This window comes from Drosophila teissieri, chromosome 2R, assembly GCF_016746235.2.
Source record: "Drosophila teissieri strain GT53w chromosome 2R, Prin_Dtei_1.1, whole genome shotgun sequence".
NCBI classification, from domain to species: domain Eukaryota; kingdom Metazoa; phylum Arthropoda; class Insecta; order Diptera; family Drosophilidae; genus Drosophila; species Drosophila teissieri.
The window spans coordinates 21,770,094-21,787,151 of record NC_053030.1 but is presented as its reverse complement, the minus strand read 5'-3'; the positions used below and the strand labels follow the sequence as shown (position 1 = coordinate 21,787,151).

The 17,058-nt window shown below is 47.2% G+C and overlaps 3 protein-coding genes and 1 long non-coding RNA gene across 6 annotated transcripts; 3 read left to right on the top strand and 1 right to left on the bottom strand.

The window, feature by feature from the left end:
* Positions 1 to 5,394: 5,394 nt before the first annotated feature.
* On the top strand, positions 5,395 to 8,118 carry LOC122613452 (protein ORD). The gene is made up of 7 exons (XM_043787640.1): positions 5,395 to 5,650; positions 5,709 to 6,337; positions 6,401 to 6,650; positions 6,708 to 6,887; positions 6,954 to 7,031; positions 7,088 to 7,362; positions 7,428 to 8,118. Exons 1-6 carry the CDS (start codon positions 5,516 to 5,518, stop codon positions 7,340 to 7,342), a joined length of 1,527 nt encoding a protein of 508 aa, XP_043643575.1. The 5' UTR covers positions 5,395 to 5,515; the 3' UTR covers positions 7,343 to 7,362; positions 7,428 to 8,118.
* On the bottom strand, positions 8,052 to 8,776 carry LOC122613454. Its single transcript, XM_043787641.1, has 2 exons — positions 8,656 to 8,776; positions 8,052 to 8,600 (listed from the first exon to the last, which is right to left on the bottom strand). Exon 2 carries the CDS (start codon positions 8,598 to 8,600, stop codon positions 8,199 to 8,201), a length of 402 nt encoding a protein of 133 aa, XP_043643576.1. The 5' UTR covers positions 8,656 to 8,776; the 3' UTR covers positions 8,052 to 8,198.
* A 960-nt stretch (positions 8,777 to 9,736) lies between these two features.
* LOC122614293 lies at positions 9,737 to 11,323 on the top strand. Of its 3 annotated transcripts, none has more exons than XR_006325734.1 (4): positions 9,737 to 10,150; positions 10,216 to 10,278; positions 10,359 to 10,971; positions 11,112 to 11,323. It is a non-coding gene; the product is annotated as an uncharacterized LOC122614293 (long non-coding RNA). The 3 variants fall into 3 exon arrangements; XR_006325735.1 differs by having other exon boundaries at positions 10,205 to 10,278; XR_006325736.1 differs by lacking the exon at positions 10,216 to 10,278.
* A 2,069-nt stretch (positions 11,324 to 13,392) lies between these two features.
* Positions 13,393 to 14,530, top strand: LOC122614237 (protein Rae1). Its single transcript, XM_043788769.1, has 2 exons — positions 13,393 to 13,818; positions 13,867 to 14,530. The coding sequence occupies exons 1-2, from the start codon at positions 13,606 to 13,608 to the stop codon at positions 14,482 to 14,484; spliced, it is 831 nt and encodes a 276-aa protein (XP_043644704.1). The 5' UTR covers positions 13,393 to 13,605; the 3' UTR covers positions 14,485 to 14,530.
* The last annotated feature ends 2,528 nt before the right edge of the window (positions 14,531 to 17,058 follow it).

Below are 17,058 nucleotides of genomic sequence, written 5' to 3'. Positions count from 1 at the left end.
TTTTCGGCCATGTCCATAAATGTCCGGCCGCAGTGCCGACTGTCCGTTTGGGCCACATCCATTCCACGTCCAATGAGCGGCTTATGGGCGCCCGATGCTGCTTTGCTGGCTATTAATTTCGAGTGGTTCGGTTCACTTTCGGGCCCATGTGTACACATGTTTGGCTTGTAAAAATGTCATGTTAATTTGTGGACTGTGCGACCGAAATGGAGCACCGAATGAGAGCCAAACCCGGGCGAAGGCATGCAAATAAATGTCTCGCACAAGCCACCCACTCACGGCCAGATGCACCTGGAGAAAAAGCACAGCAACTCTGTGCAGATATATTACTTAATAATAATGTATTCTAAAAAAGGTGCGGAGACCTTTAGAAGCAGTAAACTACTTTCCTTTTAGGTGTCTAAGTAGTCACAAAAGGGAAACTTTGATTCTACGCCCTACAATTCTTTCCAGTGCATTTCGGCCTCACACAGATACTCTCCCCCGCACACAGACACACCCGCCCACGCACCGCCGAGGAGCGAAAGAGACGGCAATCTCGGCTTTGGAGACGGGCTTTTTGCAGATTTATGAGTGAATCTGATAAGTGCTGCCAATAAATTTTCGGACAACAATTTACAATGTTCAGTCCATGTTCTTTACCCTACGTTTTCCATGGGGGAATCGACTGAAATTGGGATTGGCTGGGCAGCGTATTTTCGTTTATTTTCGGTTATTTTATTGCAATCTACTGTTCGAAAGTAGGCTGAATGAAGATGTCGGAGTGGCGAGTATCTAAAAATATGTAATAATAATATTAGCCAGTCAGCAAAAGTGATATTGTATATACCCAGAAGCATAAACATTTATTTCAATTTATTTTAGTAATTAAGATGTGTTTTTATGGTAGTAGTTTTTCCAGCTGCTACGTATAGATAAATTTCAATAAGTTATTTCTATGTGCATGCATGAAAAATATTCCATGGCTTAACCTCATGTCCACCATTTATTTGTAATCCATCCAATTACTATATTTCTCGAGGACTTATCACAAAGTTGCTGCAGTTCGCCAAATGAACAAGTGCCCGTACATTGCGCATACGTACGTATACGTAATGTAATCACAAGCATTGCCACACTCGCAGTTACACTCACACACACACACTCACACACACACATGCACACACCCAGGAGCATCAACAAAAAGCCAACAATGGCAACAAAACCACAGAGAAATCAGTGAATTATACAACATTTAAGCAAACACAGAGTGCCAGCGCTCGCTGCCTCGTTCGAGAATGCATAGAAACCCAGCAGAATTAAGTTAAGGCGCTTCCGACATCCTTTCAGGATCCTCCTCCGGCCCCCTGGAAAACACAATGGAGCTGGTGCCACGACGGAGAGCCCAAGTTGGCCAAAAACTTTGCACACTGCCAGCTGAACGGGTTGAGGCCTACACTGATAAAAACAGCATGCAGTTGAGCATATCAATAATCAGCATTGAATGGGGCTAGTCATCAATTTGCATATTGCTTTCCTCAATTTCAAATTGGAAAGTCTTTCTTTTTGAAAAATACAGCTTCCCTTCCATTTTTGATATATTAAATATCTATTAATAGCGAAGGAATCGAATTGATCTGGATTTCTTTGTCTGCATAGTGACTGAAAGAAACCATCGCAGCAGAAGTGAAATAAAGTTGAATGTAAGCAAACAAGTTGAACCAACAAACCAAGTCTCTAATTGTATTTGTGTGCGTACGTGTGTGTGTGTGGTGGGTGGGTGGTTAGGTGTAGGGGGGCGTGGCAGTGTGTTTTATGCGGCAAACCGGAACGCACCACTTTGGTGGTACAAAATATGAAGAAGCCAAATCAGCGGGAGAGCTGACGAGGACGACGATGAGGACGAGGACGAGGAGACCCGTGGCAAGTCCGAGTCCAACAAGACGTGAAATGCAACTTTTTCGGCACAACGCTCGAGCACAAAAGCCTGGACAAAAACACACTGCCACAAAACACACTACCAACCATCCAACGAACCAACCAGCCATCCAGCCGAACACAACAAGGAAGCCAACAGAAAGCCGTGCAAATGCACAAAAGCCAAACAAGAATGCCAAACGAAAGGAGTGCTGCGCAAGAAGGCTTCGCATTCCTCGCATATCCTCGCCCTTAAGGACCCTCCATTCGAGGCGGAGTTTTGCGGCACGTTGAGGTGAAGCATTCCGGGATCGCAGCCTAAGCCTCGCCAGCTGCTCCCGAATCCGGATGTCGTCCGTCGAGGCACAAAACAGAGCCAACGAAATAAGCCATAGGCTAGGATCGCAAGAGGCGCCTTCGAGATACCTTTTAAGGGATTTCGATACGTTCGATGAGGATTTTAAGATAGTTTATTCATATACACATCTTTAAACTAGAGTTATTAGCTGATAGGCATATGTGTTCATTTTATAATGTACTTACAAGTCGATCTGCCATGTAATACTCCCTAAGAAGGGAGTATCAAATGTAGATAATCACATGGGTTATCTACGCGTGTCACCCAAAAGCGACAGTATACCTCTGCCAGGACAAAGGACGAAGTACCGCCTTCCGGAAATATGGCAACGAAAATGGAACAATCGAAGTGAAAGGCACTTGGGGAGTGGGAAACGGGGGACTGGCTCCAGAGAAAGGAGCTGCGACATGAGTACATTTGTTTATGTGGAGCCCCAAAAGATGGAGCAACCACATCCGCATCCACAGTCTGCTACTCCTCCGTCGCCTGCTCCTCCTCCCAGAGGAGGAGGACTTCTTCGGCTGGCAAGCGTTGAAATGGAACAAATGAACTAAGTCGAGAATTGCCAACTGCACACTTGAGTCGCACAACGAAGTGAGCCCCACAAAAAGGAGCAGCCCGAACAAATGATTTCACAAGAAAAGTTAAACTTGTAAATTCAAATTTCACATTTGTCTGGAATTCGCAATTACACTTTGCCAACAACAATGAAATATGTCCGCCTGGCACATCGCTACACCTGCCCAAAAATCGCTGGATTTGGTCGGCGCTTCCCCCAAACATTGCCCCTCTAATCCCAGAGCACCTCGCAGCCCCATCTTCACGGCTCATTGTTCGGCCTGGCAAATGGAGCATGCTTGTGGTTGTGGAGCCAACGGGGAGCCGGGTTAATGGGGAGCGGGGTTAATGGAGAGGAGTTGCCTCCAGTTGCCTCCTAAAGCATATTGTAATAATCCAAATGAAATTAAATGTACCGTAAACATTTCGAATTGCGATTGCTTCAAGGATCTGGCATTCCGAGCTTGGGTTGACCGACTAATGGATACCCTCTACCTATGCATTCGAAACAATATCAATACAGTACATGAAGAATACTCTAAAATGTTGATATGATGCAAGTATTGTTATAAGCTTTATGCCATATTTGGTAAGTATGCTAGAGCTAGGACCATATCATTTACAGAAAGTAATGTAACCACTACTGCATACCCTGCACAGACACAGGCAATGTCAGGTGCAAGCGCTGCTCCCACGGGTGAGCCAATAAAAATGCTGGTAATTACAGATGCGAAGCATGGCCAGAATCCGGATGCGGATTGGCAATGGAAGAATAGAATGTGGCCATAGGCTGGGAGGGGGATGCACATTAGCTGGTTGAATGCTGAATGCAAGTGGTGCAATTATGAGGGTTTTTCTCTTAAAATATCTTCGTACATAGCTGCAAGGCCAATTTTACAGATTGAACCTGAAATGACTCGAAGAAATACCAAAGTGGACTGGTGATGGCGTATTGATATTGAAATGTAGAGTGAATGGTTATATTTAAGGAACTTAAACTGTTAATGATATAATGCTAATCATTTTCAGCTCATAATTTATTTGAAATTCCTCAGTAAACTGCCATCAAATTAGGCTGCTCAACAACCCGCCATCATCATCATCATCTTCATCACTCGCAAACATGGCAAATTGCCACCCACAGCCACGTAAATCACCATAACCATATTTCAATCGCTCCCCAGCGATCTGAATCCGCCAGCGATTTGTGCAACTATTCAATTGGCCCGACTGGATGGCAAAGAGGCATTAAATTAGCGAAATCAGGCAGGTAAAAATAAAGAAAACGATCGACTTAACTAAAAGCCGGCCGCCAAATTGCACATTTTACAAGTTTACGAACCACTAAGCGGTGCGGAGCGGAGCCAGCAGGATCGCCTTTTTGGCGAATTTATTTCTAAAACAACTCTATCGCGATCACCTGGCGACGCAGTGCGGCCCATAAAGCCAACGATTTATTGGCCAAGTCGGCAACAATTTGACAAGCAAATTGCTATAATTTCTGGACATTGCAAGTGGGGGCAATCCCCCAATCCACGATTCCTCTTCCGCAAGAATGCTGTGTGGACATGAGCAGCGCTTTTTTCGCGCTTTTATCTGCGCAAATTTATGCTGGCGATAAAGCCCCAACGACTACTGGACTGGACTGGAACCGCATCTCCGCTCTGCATCTCTGGAGAGGAGGATCCCCAGTTGGAGGAATCACGTGGCCCAAGGCTGGCATCTAATTGCATGGCCATTCGGTTGGATCGGCGCTGTCCGTTGAATTGCCATCATTTCGCCGGCCTTACGAGCTGCCAAGGATTCGGAATCTCCTCCACATCTCTCGAGATATGTGTGGTCATATACATACATCAGAATCAGAAGAGTCGAGTGCCATTCGCTGTACCAAAGTTTTTGGCGATCACTTGGACTATTAAATCGCAATTAAATGCGTGACGTGTGGTCCCCAGGTCGCCAGTTCCCCAGTGCATAAATGCCAGGGAAGAAAATACAGCAATGGCAATCATCATTAAAAATGCAAAAGACATAAAATTGGCCAGAAAGCCCAGAAATATAAATGATTTCCTTGGGCCTCATCAGAGGCGGCGATAAGGAAATGTTCTCCTTTTCCCTTTCCTTCGAGTCGTAAAATATGCAGCGAAAACTCTGCCGACAGCGTCATAAAAATTAAAAGAAAATCACAATCTCGGTTTGTTTCTGTCGCCTTTGTTTGCCGCGTCCCAAAATTTAACATCGTCTCAAACTCATACTGGCCAACAAAATAGGGCTCTTTGAAAAGGGAGCTGGTCGGAGTTTCGGACTAATTGTTGCTCAGTGCGTGCATTTGGGAATTACGACAGTTGGGCTTTTGATGGCACTTAGAAAGCCGTTAATCCTAATTTTATGCACCCAGTCTGTTGGCCTGGCCGAGCCAATTTAATGGCTCACTTCCCATGGCTCATAATAATGTTGATTCCTTGCTGATTCATAAATTTGCGTTAGGTTCGCTCACAGGTCCCCAAAGCAACAAATTAGTGGACTGGGACCAGCTGGATGGTCAAGATTCCTTGTTCAAGTTGTCGAAACAAGCAAAATGTGTCAGACTCAACCATCATTTCAAATTGCCTTCAAACAAATACCGGAATTTGAAAGAACATTGCCCAACACTGACTTACAGAGTCGATGTAATCAATCATCGATTGCTGCCCTATCGATAGTTGGATGGACCTGTCAAAGCACTTACCTACACTGCAGAACGCCAAAAAGTTTTCGAGTGAAACCAATGATTGCAAATTGTTGTTAGAAATGTGCGGAGATAATACGCTAAATAAAAACCACACAATTAAATTTATCACAGTGAGTTGTATTCATATCGAGAGCAGGATGAACCGATTAAAAGGAATTATTCCATCAGTTGAAAATCAACAATTGCCTGGGCTGCGATGGAGTGGAAATCAACTTCTCGAAAGCGGACAATGTGCACATGATCATCTACAGTTTGCTCCAGGATCTGCCCAAGGATCTAGCGGCCGTCACGCCCGTGGCCCAGGCCATCCTACTCCTCTGCTCCCTCACCTATCCGGATGCGGAGAGTCTGGAGACGATTCCGCAGCTGGAAATCGGCAAGGGAAGTGTCGCCATGAGCTTCGAAATGCATCCCATGGCTAAGGACAAGGCCACGGCGCAAGCTCAGGAGCCGGAGAGCGACCTGGACGACGGGCCCTCCACCTCGAGGCAGGCCATGGAGCGACTGGAGCAGCGGGCGGAGCGCAAGGCCAAGGAGGCGACCACTAGGAACCTGCATGCCCAAGTCACCCACGTGACCGTCGAGCGCAGATTCGACGTCTACTCCCTGGACACCGTCTCCTATCAGATCGACGGCGGCAAGCGGCAAACGTGCCGCCTCCCGGAGTTCCACGCCAAGTTCTTTGTGCGGCCCCAGCACTCGATCAATCTGCTGAGGCAGCTGCACGAGAAGTGCTCCGGCAACTGGCTGAAGGTCATCCAAAGCGACGGCGAAGGTGACGCCTTCAGAAAGTTTAGGTAACTCGAACTACTCCGAAAGCTTTCCCATTTATTAAGGACTAACCAACATGCTTATTGCAGAGATCCCGACAGCCCCTTCGAGACCTTTGTGAAGCTATTCGATTCCAAGCCGATGCCGCCAAACGATGTAATCAGCAAGCTGGTCAAGACATGCCTGCACATCGATGAGGCAGTGCGTCTGTCGGAGCGGGAATTCATACTGGAGGTCTTCAACCAGGTGCGCCACATCTTCGAGTACATCACGGCCCAGGAGTACACCGTATGGTTTCTGGTCCCCTGCCTAGGTGACGACGACGAGCAGCGTTCCCCGGTGAGCACACCATATTGGACTACGTCATGAGTTACCTAGTTTTTGCATTTCCACTAGACCCTCGAGGATTTCGATCTGACCAAAGTGAGAACCTCTATTCGACCAGCCGGCGACAACAGCAACATTTGGTGGGATCATACGGATCACAACATCAAGGATATTCTGCTGGTGGCCTTTCAGTTGGACCTGGCCACGCATGTCAACCAGTCGGTTCTCGTCATCAGCCATTTGGAAACGGTTTGTACAATATTTAACATTAATAACTAAAGGCTCATTTAAACTGTATATATTGTACTTAAACAGCTGGCAGAGTTTTCCACCATGCAATATGTGACGGCCTTCTTTATGAACGACTTCTACGCCAAAAAAGACTCGGATCCCGTAGGTTACTCACTTATAATGAAACTAAATAAATACTTTGTATAATTGGCCCTTAGAAATGGATCTGCCACCGCTACTTGGAGCGCATCGTTGATGTGGCCTTGTTCCTGGGCGTAATCGTCATCATCGAGTACCCCAGTGCGTTCACTCTACTGCAGGAGGGTCGCCACTTGATCAAGTGCTTCCAGAAGGAAAATCGTCAATCCTCGGGCGCCATGCAATGGGAGATATTCGAAGATGTGGTGAAGGAAAGCGAGTCCGACCTCGAGTTCCTCAAGGAGGCCGTGGGCCAAGACCAGCCGAACATGTAGCCATCAAAAGAGTGCACTAGGTGAGTCATATTATGGCGCAAACATGGCACATATCCAAAACCAACTGACTTGCGTGCAATTTCAGCTTCGCCTCGAACAAATTTCATTCATCTGCCGTCTGCGGCTTTCACACGCAAATATTTCCATGCTCATTTTCTAATTACGCCCGAGCTCACGATCCAAACTTCACTGCGGCGGGAAAACCCATTCTTCAGCTCCATTTCAATTAGGGTTTTGCCGGCTGTCAGTTCGAGTGCCACTGGTGTGGAGCAGTCGAGGGTCCTTGCACCACCATCACCACCATCTGCAGCACCGCCGACAAACCGCCCACAAACAGCAACTACAATGGCTGTCAGACGAGAAGCACGCGTCATTTGCCGGCGAAATGCATTTGCGCTAACCAAGACCATTTTTAGCCAAAATCACCCGGTGACCCAGTTGGAAAGCCAGGAGCCCGGAGATACATCCTGATGGAATGCTGACTGACTGCCTAACTGACTGACTGACGGACGGACTTGAGTGATTGGCGGTTGTTGGGGCAATTATTTCGGACGCTGATGGGGGACATCATCCTTTGGCAAACACAATCTTTAGTTATACATTCTCTGCATTCTTTAAAACAGTAGTAGGCGAGGCGAATATTTTCCATCCTAAGGTATCTATTGCACTGTGAAGGTATTCTATAAATGTTTAGGTTTATTCATGCTCATTTATTCTTCTCAAATTCGGTTATGTTTAGTTTGTATTACTTAGAAATAAAGAGATGTCAAAAGAAAGTATCATTGCTGCTGCATGTTTTTAAGGCAGACGTCGTATTATTTATTGAAAAATATTACAAATTTATCAGTATCGGGACCTAAGGATCTTCTACCGAGAACTCCAAGGACGCAATACTTTTGCCCAACCAGGGTTGAATACCCCGCACCAAGGCATCACTCGAAGTGGATGGACCGGGGATCTCTGCTCCGGCTCCTGCTGCTGCTCCTCCTGTTCCTCCTCCTGCTCCTGGTGGGCTGGTACTCCGCTGGCTGATGCGCGCATCCGAAAGTTTGGGGGACTGCTTCCCGGACAACTTGGGTGTTTCGAGGTTTTCAAAATCCAGTTTGTAGCACCAACCGCACATCTGGCTCTCGATTATGAGCTCATCCTTCCTCCGCTTGGCGAAGTGCACCATGTACTCATTCGGATCTAGCACCTCGTGGTCCAAGACGGTGCAGAAGCGTGACCTCAAGGTCGGCTTCCCAGGTTCGTTGGCCATCTGCCACGGATTAATCTTATATTCCACTTTTCAGAGCCTCAAATGCGCTACTTACTGGGCTTCTTGTGTTCTGTGCAAAATGTGCGAAAGGGTGAGACCGTGGCTCGATTAATCAATTATACCAGATATAAAAACTCGTAATTATAGCATTGTTAACACTGAAGCAGGAAGTTCCCCTAATATAAATAGTTCCTATATACATATATGGAAATATATCTCAACTAATTTGCATCTATATATACAATTTGAAGCGCGACATATTAAACAGGTTCGATAAAGGAAAGTTTTATTTAATAGTAATTCTATCTTCAGTTTATCTTTGGGAGCTCCTTCTACCTATAAAAACTAATCCATACTGACAGCTATTCTAAAATGATATCTTTTTGGCCATCTCTGCGTGTGAAAGCCATTAGTTTGCCCACGATTTCTTGGCTGCAAACCATCGACGTGGCAAAAGGATATGTTTCCAGTATCTTCGCCGACTTTTTGACCCAATCTCTGACCCACGACCCCCACTCACTGACCGCTGGCAGCTGCTAAAAGCGCCGGCGAGTATTAAAAACTCGTTTCGACTAAATATTTAAACAGTTTATTATGCCGGTGCCCCGATGCCAAAGCATGCCACACATGTGGGCGTGGCAGTGCCGCCCACTTGCCACCCACCCAGCATGTAAAATGGCGCGTGCATTGCGCCAAAAGGAAATTCAAATTTGAATTAATTATGATGCCACGCCTGGATGCAGGTCCCCGTGTCCTCGTTCCCGTGTCCTGCCAGATATTGCAATTTGTTGCTGTTTTTGCCACTGCTGTCGCTATGGTTCTGCGGGTCCTCTCCTCCCTGCTCCCAGCTCCCAGCTCCATGCTCCCAGTTCCCAGTTCCCTGCTCCATGCTCCATGCTCCATGGTCCCTTGCACATGGGCGGGGCATTTGTTGCATTTACCAAACAACAAATAATAGCACTTACCGCCCCTCGGGACGCGAGTGAGTGTGTGTGCGTGTGTGTTATTTAATTTTTTGTTTAACAAAATGCAAACAACATAAGCAGCTTGACGGTGGTTTAAGGTCTCCGGCCGCGTGAAGTGAAATGTTTTGGAAAATTTGGCCAGCAAACAAGAGCTTAACCCGTAGTGGCCTTTAAATTAAATGTTAGTAGGCAGCGGAAATTAGAAAGTTTATTTTTTAATACTTTTAGGTTCAGTGCGATGTTATAAATGTTTTAAAGCCATTACCCGCTTAAATATATTGCCCGATGTTGATTCATTTGCCAGCCACTTTCCACGCATTTGCGCCTTAAACGAAAAAACTCCACTTTCGGTGGAGATGCGCCCCCCAAAAGTCATTAACATTTAACCGATCAAAGCGCCGAGGTGAGCGAAACAGGTGAAATCAGCCATTCAATGCCTCCACCCGCAATCGGAGCCACAAAAACAGCCGGGAAGAGCAACAATCGGTGGCGCCAAAAAAGAGAAGAGCGGAATATCAAATTGCAACGCAAAAGTGCCGGCTTTAATGCCACAGTCGCGGAAACACGCGCTTTATCAGATACCCTGTAAGTACCAACCAGTAGTAGCAAATATTGCATAGATTTCTAAATTTTGACCAGATATCATTTAGTTTCAACAAAAGGGCGAGCTTTATTGCCACAGTCGCGGAAACACGCGCTCTATCAGATACCCTGTAAGTACCAGTAGCAAATATCGCATATACCATAGTATATTTAAACTTTGACCAGATTGCATTAAGTTTCCCCTTTACAGCTCAACATGTATCGTGAATCTTAAAAGAAAGGGTATGAGATAGTGTTGTTAAGAGCGGCGTTTGGTTCCTGCATTTGCGTTTAATTACGGAATAATCCAAAGCGATTGCGGAACAGGAAAATCGATATGGAGTGGTAATGGTGGATGGGCGGCAGTTCCTGGCGGCTGTGGGCATCCGTGTCAGTCCCAATGATCCAGCGGCGGACAGGCCGTTGACGCTGCTAACCCAATTAAACTGTCGCCCGACTGAGCAGACAGCATCCCCCTCATGGAGTCTATGGAGTCCACCCCCTGCTCCTCCGACACCCCCACTGCATTGGCGCCGTGGACCACATCCACCGAGTAGCAACTGTTGGGTCTGCCGTGCACTGGCACTGTGCCCAAATAAACCGCAGGAGCAAAAGCCACCGCTCCTCCATGGCCAGCAACTCCTGCTCATCGCCCTGCTCATTCGCTTCGTGGCGCTTCAATAGCAATTTGGTTAAACTCCTTTTTAAATTCAGCCGCACTTCCGACTCACCGGAGTGGAGACTCCTTGGAGTGGAGACAGACTCTGAGATGTCCTGAGATTCGGAATATAAGTGCTTCTATAATATCTGAGCGGAATATAAAAGTATGCTTTAAATCGAAAAGTTTAACGGTCGTAATTGCAGTATGCATCCCATGACATCCATTTTAAAAAGCTAATTCGAAATAGCAAGCTTCACTCCGCTGATATCCTTTCTCATTTTCATTTTCCGTTTCTTTTTACAGCTGCGACCTGAAATTGAATCGAATGTTTTGTTTTGCTTTAGTCCTTGAAAAGTTCCCCCCACTGCCCGAATATCCTGTGGATTCCTGCGGCAGGACAATTTTCAGCGTCGTAAACGGGCAAATTTCATTAGCATCTCGGGCTAGACATCATCTGCCGAACAAAAGACGGCGAAAAGAAATCTCCGGAATGAAACCATTTCACTCAGTCTGTCTGGGCGTAATAAAATTTGGCTAAATGTGCGCAGCGTGTCCTGAAAATGTTGGGGCAACAAACGAAAAAAGGCGTCCTGGAAAATCCCTCTCAATTTGAAGCTCCTTTTTAATTGTATTGTTTGGCGGCGTTTGTGCCATATTTGTAATGTGCAAATATGCGAATATTGTTCCTCCCTTTCTTCCATATATATACAGTATATATCTGTATTAGCAACTTTCCCTGTTGACTCTCAGCATTTTGTGTTGACTTTTATCAGCGGCCTTCAGCGGGTTGAAGACACTTCCTCTTGAGTTTGCCAGCCGGCTTTGTTGAACTTCTTCAAAGTTGGGCAAACAAATGCATTTCTCTTGTGCTCATGCAATTCCGAGGCAAATTCCGAGGAAAATTCATCCATTTCCAGCCTTGTTTTTCCTGCCAATCGAACAAATTCCCTTTGGCCGGCCAAATGCTAGTACAGCATTTTTAATTAGTGCGATTTGGGGTTTCACTTTGCTGCTTAATTGAAATCGATCGTTTGTATCGGCTGCATAAGCGAACACAAACATAGGGTCAATAAATATTTTGATTTAATTAATAATGCTTTCAAAAACTGCTGCATTAATTCGCTTAAATGCGAAGCCATTTTCCTTAAAAATAACGCATGTAAATAAATATTTTTTGTAAAGCTTTAGCTTTTTCAGTTCCCTTAAAAAATTTCACGTGCATTTATAGTTTTCCTCCAGCGAGTTGCGTAATATAATATTTATTAAGTGTAAATAGGATTGCTCTGAATTATGTTGCACATTTGGGAATTTAATTATCCGCTTTTTGCTGCGCTGCGCTGGCGTTGAATTTTCTCATTTGTACTTAATTTGATGAAAAAGTAGAAAAACAACAATTGGCAATTATCAAAACAACAATTATGGCCAAATGAGTTAAATAAGTTAAGCGTGAAATGGCAAAAAATTCAATTTAAATAGTTCGCTTGCCACTTTCCACTTGCCCCTGAAACAAAAAATGTCTTTTATTCGCCGACGCCATTTGTTTGATGCGAGACAAACATCAGGAATTAGAGCCTCCGGCGAAGCATTCGTTTCATCACGGTTCCTGGATGGAAAGCTGGCAGAGCTGGGAAAGCTGGGAAAAGGGGGAAAACTGGGAAAGGGGGAAAAGGTAGGTGGGACATGGCGCAGCATGCTGTTTCCTCCAGGCCCAAAGGAGCATCCTTTGTTTGTAATTAATTTCAATATAGCAAGGCATTACAAGGGAAACTCAGTAAATTTCAAAGTATGCTGCGAAGCCAATAAACTCGGGCGAACAGCTTCCACGGCAAAGGGGGAGGTACTAGGTGGTTGTGGGTGGTACTAGGTGGTTGTGGGTGGCTCTAGGTGGTTGTGGGTGGTGCGTGGTGGTGCAAACACTCGCAAACACATGGTGTGTAAAATAGATTGTGAATATTGCACACGAGACGCGTGAGATGAAAGAAAATACTGAAATTTAAACGTGATACACGTGGAGAATGGGCAAAGTTCAGTTGGCGTCGGTGGGTGGAGTTTTCCACCCAGCAGCGGCGCATTACTTTGCCCATAAAAGTAGTTAAATTATGTTGACTGAAAAACAGCGCCCTCGCATGAGTGTGTTAGTGTGCGTGCGTGGGCGTGGCACTAGGGGGGCGGTGGGTTGGGTGGGGGCTGTGGGTGCGGCTTGCCAAGGTTGTTGCCACACAGACACAAATACCGATTCGTATTTTTGCGCCAAAGCAGATAAAAGTAACTCGCACTCGCCATTTTAGTTAAAATATTTGCACGTTCGCTGGGATTCCCGGTCCATGGGCCACAGAAAAGAGGGGGCCACTGTTTGGCTTGCTGTTCATTTTATTGGAATTCTCGTTGGCATATTGGCCAATGGGTGAATTGTTTCGATGGCCACCCAACGGCAAAGCCCCCACAGCGTTTGATTAAACTTGCACAGAAGTCGGGATAACAGCGAGCATTAAGAGCTGCATGTTTGCATACGCTTTTAAGATTACAACACTCACTTTAATCTGTATATCTGTATAGCTGTGAATGTGACCTGCCAAACGTCAAAAGTGATTCGTAGCCTAATCACAGCAAAGCTGGAACTCCAAACATGGAGCTGGAACTCCAACAGGATTAAGAACTGCCCGCACCGCCAAGCGATTCCATATCAGCCCTGGAGTTCGTGCCACGATCGAGTGGCTGGAACGCCATCTGCGCCGGCAGCTGGGACAACACCGTGCGCATCTGGGAGGTGCAGTCGGACAGGGTGGTGCCCAAGGTGATGAAGTCCCTGGAGGGCATACCGTTGGACATCGCCTGGAACGACTCGGGCAGCAAGGTGTACCTGGGCGACTCCAACGGCTTGGTGTCCGAGTGGGACTTGGAGTCCAACCAGCTGCGGAAGGTGGGCGCTCACGCGCGAGCAGCGCGCACTTGCCATCGGGTGGACACGGGCAACTACCTGGCCACCACCTCCTGGGACAAGAGCATCAGGGTGGGTAGCTATACTTCTACATCCAGATACTAGCTGTTATCCTTACAGTTCTGGGACCCGCGCGCTGCCATGGAACTGACCCGCAAGGAGCTGCCGGATCGCAGCTACGCCGCCGATGTCCTCAACGAGGTGGCGGTGGTGGCCTGCGGCGATGGCTCCATCCTGGTCTACAGCCTGCAGGGCGGACCCGTGGAGCAGGGGCGGCTGCAGAGCCCGGGAGCGGGCAACACCCAAGTGCGATCGCTGGCGCTCCACCGGAACAGAGAGCTGACCAGCTGGCTGATTGCCACGACGAATGGCATGGTGTTCCAGCAGAGCCTGGCCCAACGTACGGGCAGTTCCCCCATCCGGTGCCATAGCCATCGCCATCACCAGGAGGGCACCGGCGGCAGCGGCATCCTGGACGTCTATGCGGTGCACGAGGTGAAGGTCAACAGGGTGACGCAGTGCATTGCCACGGCGGGCTCGGGTGGGGTGTTCTGCTTCTGGGACAGCCAGATGCGCTCCACGCTGCTGGAGAGCAAGGTGCATCCGCAGCCGATCACCAAGTGCGCCATCAGCGGCGATGGCAAGCTGTTTGCCTACGCCCTGGGCTACGATTGGTCCCAGGGACACGAGTACTTGGATTGCGGCAAGAAGTCACAGATATTCCTGCGTCCGTTTTGAAATGTCGAACTATCAGCAGTGCTAGTATAGTTATATCCAGATTAAAGACCATTTTCTAATTGCAATTAGGTGAGCTGCTCCGTCGACTCGAGTTTGATTGAAATATTGCAGCCAATTTCGCATGCAGCTCAAGTTGGCTTCCTGTGCTCCTTGGGCTGCAAAGCGGCTCCTTCTGCTGTTATCCTGCGCTTCCCGTTTGGCGACAATTAACAAACCGTCAACTAATGCTCATAATGAGCTTGCATGCGATTAATTTTCCACTTGAGCTGTTGAATTTCACGCAGCTCCTCGGCCTCGTTGCTTGCCCCATCTCGAGTGCACTCCATAAATCATATTCCATTGTCGCTGGCAGTCTCGAATGGATTGCAGTGTGTAGTGTAGTGGAGGGGCATGGAGCAGGAGATGGGTCTTATCTGGTTGGAGAATTAGGAGGTGGCAATCGCCGCCATCTCCAAGAGCCGCACTTAATGCCGCTTCCCTGCTCGCCGGCTCTGCATATCAGAGACTCACGTCAGATGTCACTAATCTAAATTTATGCAAATTGCCAACTGTCTGAGTTGGCTCACATGCGATTTCCTCCACCGCCACCGGCGGATTCCAGATGCAGATCCGCAGCGCAGAGCTAGGAGAGCTGAAGACTGTGCAACTGGGAAACTGGCAACTGAAAGCGACTTTGCAACAGTTGTAAAAATGCAGCTAAATTCAAATTTGACATGCAGCATCGTCCGACTTGCAGCCCAAGTTGGCGGTGGAGGTGAAGGTGGATGTGGATATCCGCGGACTCTTTTTCCACTGCGCTCATTTGGGATGCAGAGCAGCTACCAGTTACCATTTCAGTTACCAGTTACCAGTTGAATCAGCATCAGTTCGCCTGCCAAGCTCTTATTAAATTAAAACGAAGGCGTTTAAGTGCCGCCCGGAGCCACCATGCCACCATGCCACCGTGCCCCATGCCAAGATGCAGAGACTCAATCTGATATGCAAAACATTTTTGAAATAACTCAGCCGTAAACAGTTTCAGCTGGAGTTCCAGTCGACGGTGGCTCCATGTCCCAGCCAAGCTCAGAACTCAGAACTTCTCTCAAGCTTGGCCAAATTAATTGAAAAAGTTACACGCATCGCTAGCTCCTCTTATCCACCACGGCTCCTTGTCCCTCCTAATCCCTCCTTGCCCCTCCTTCCTCATCCTCCAGATGGGCAGCTCGCCAAAGGAGTCGGCGGCATTCCAGCTGGTCGAAGGATTCGCACTCGATAAGTCGCCCGTTTGGGATTGCAATAGCAAGTTATGCATACAATTTTCATTCCAAATGTATCTCGCAAAAGATATATCTCGGCATATATAAGTTAGTTTTAGATCAAATTATAGCTTTTATTATTAATATTTTCAGATATTTCAGATGGCGATTTGGTTTATGGGAACCACCCACCTTCTCAGCGCTCCAATCTGCCGGATTGTAGATGGCTTTGTGCGCATTGCCTTTCGGTTTCATTATCGCGAATGCGGCACGCGATGCCAGAATCGTCGGGCCAACAGAACCAGGCCAAATGCGAGCTGCGATGCACAGAGCCAAAGTTGCTTTACAAGTCGGCGCGTTTGTAATCGCTTGCAGCTCCATGTGCCACAACCCGCCCCCTCTGCCCCCCTGGCCCCTTTGGCCAGCTGCCACTTACGTGCCCATATGCAAAGCGACAAAGTGTGAAATTTCAGCGAGAATCGCAGGAGTTGGAGCTGCAGGATGGGGATCTGCAATCACACGCGTGTGTCTGCAGGGCAGGATTCCAGCTGACCAGTTGACCAGCTGCCCAGCTGGCCATGTTTGCCTAAGCCCCAAATAGCCACGGACCAAGTTCTGATGCTCTGCGGGCTAATTAATGCTGCTCCGGGGATTTTCCAGCTTAAAGGTTAGACTGGTAGACTGCTATAGCCTAAAATGGCTTTGCATGGATATATGTATGTATTTGAGGTAAGTTGCTTTCCATATCTTTAATGTTTGCAGCGAAGTAAGCAGATCTTGGGAAGACTTCAAGAGCAGCGATAAATTCATTTCGGGCGTATCGCCGGCTGCACAAAGGGGCTTCCTCTGTTGGCCAACATTTGTCAGCGGCTTGCGCCCTTATTTTATTTGCACTTGTCTTCAACTACTACCCCCCATCATCCCCCTTTCCCCGACCAAGATGTAACAATTTCAACCTATAATTTATTCAGCTAAATCCTTTGCCGCCACGAGCCAAGCAAAACGAAGCGGAGCAGTGAAAATAAATTAAATGGAAATCATTTGTCTTGCTCAACAAAATATCACGCAAATGGGCAAAAAAGGAGACTGGGCCAGAGTAGGGAATATAGAATAGGGAATAGGGAATATAGAATAGGGAATATGGAATAGGTGGGGTTCTCCCTGCCCCTCCAACAAGTGGCAGCTCCCTGGGAAATTTGCATAAAGAAATAATATTCATTGTGCGACGGAGGGGATTCCTTGTGCAAAAAGGATTTGAACATGTCAAAATTGTCCTTGACGGACGCCCAAGTGGATAGGAGGATGTCGTGTGGCTCCCACAGCCCCGTTTTGGCCACGT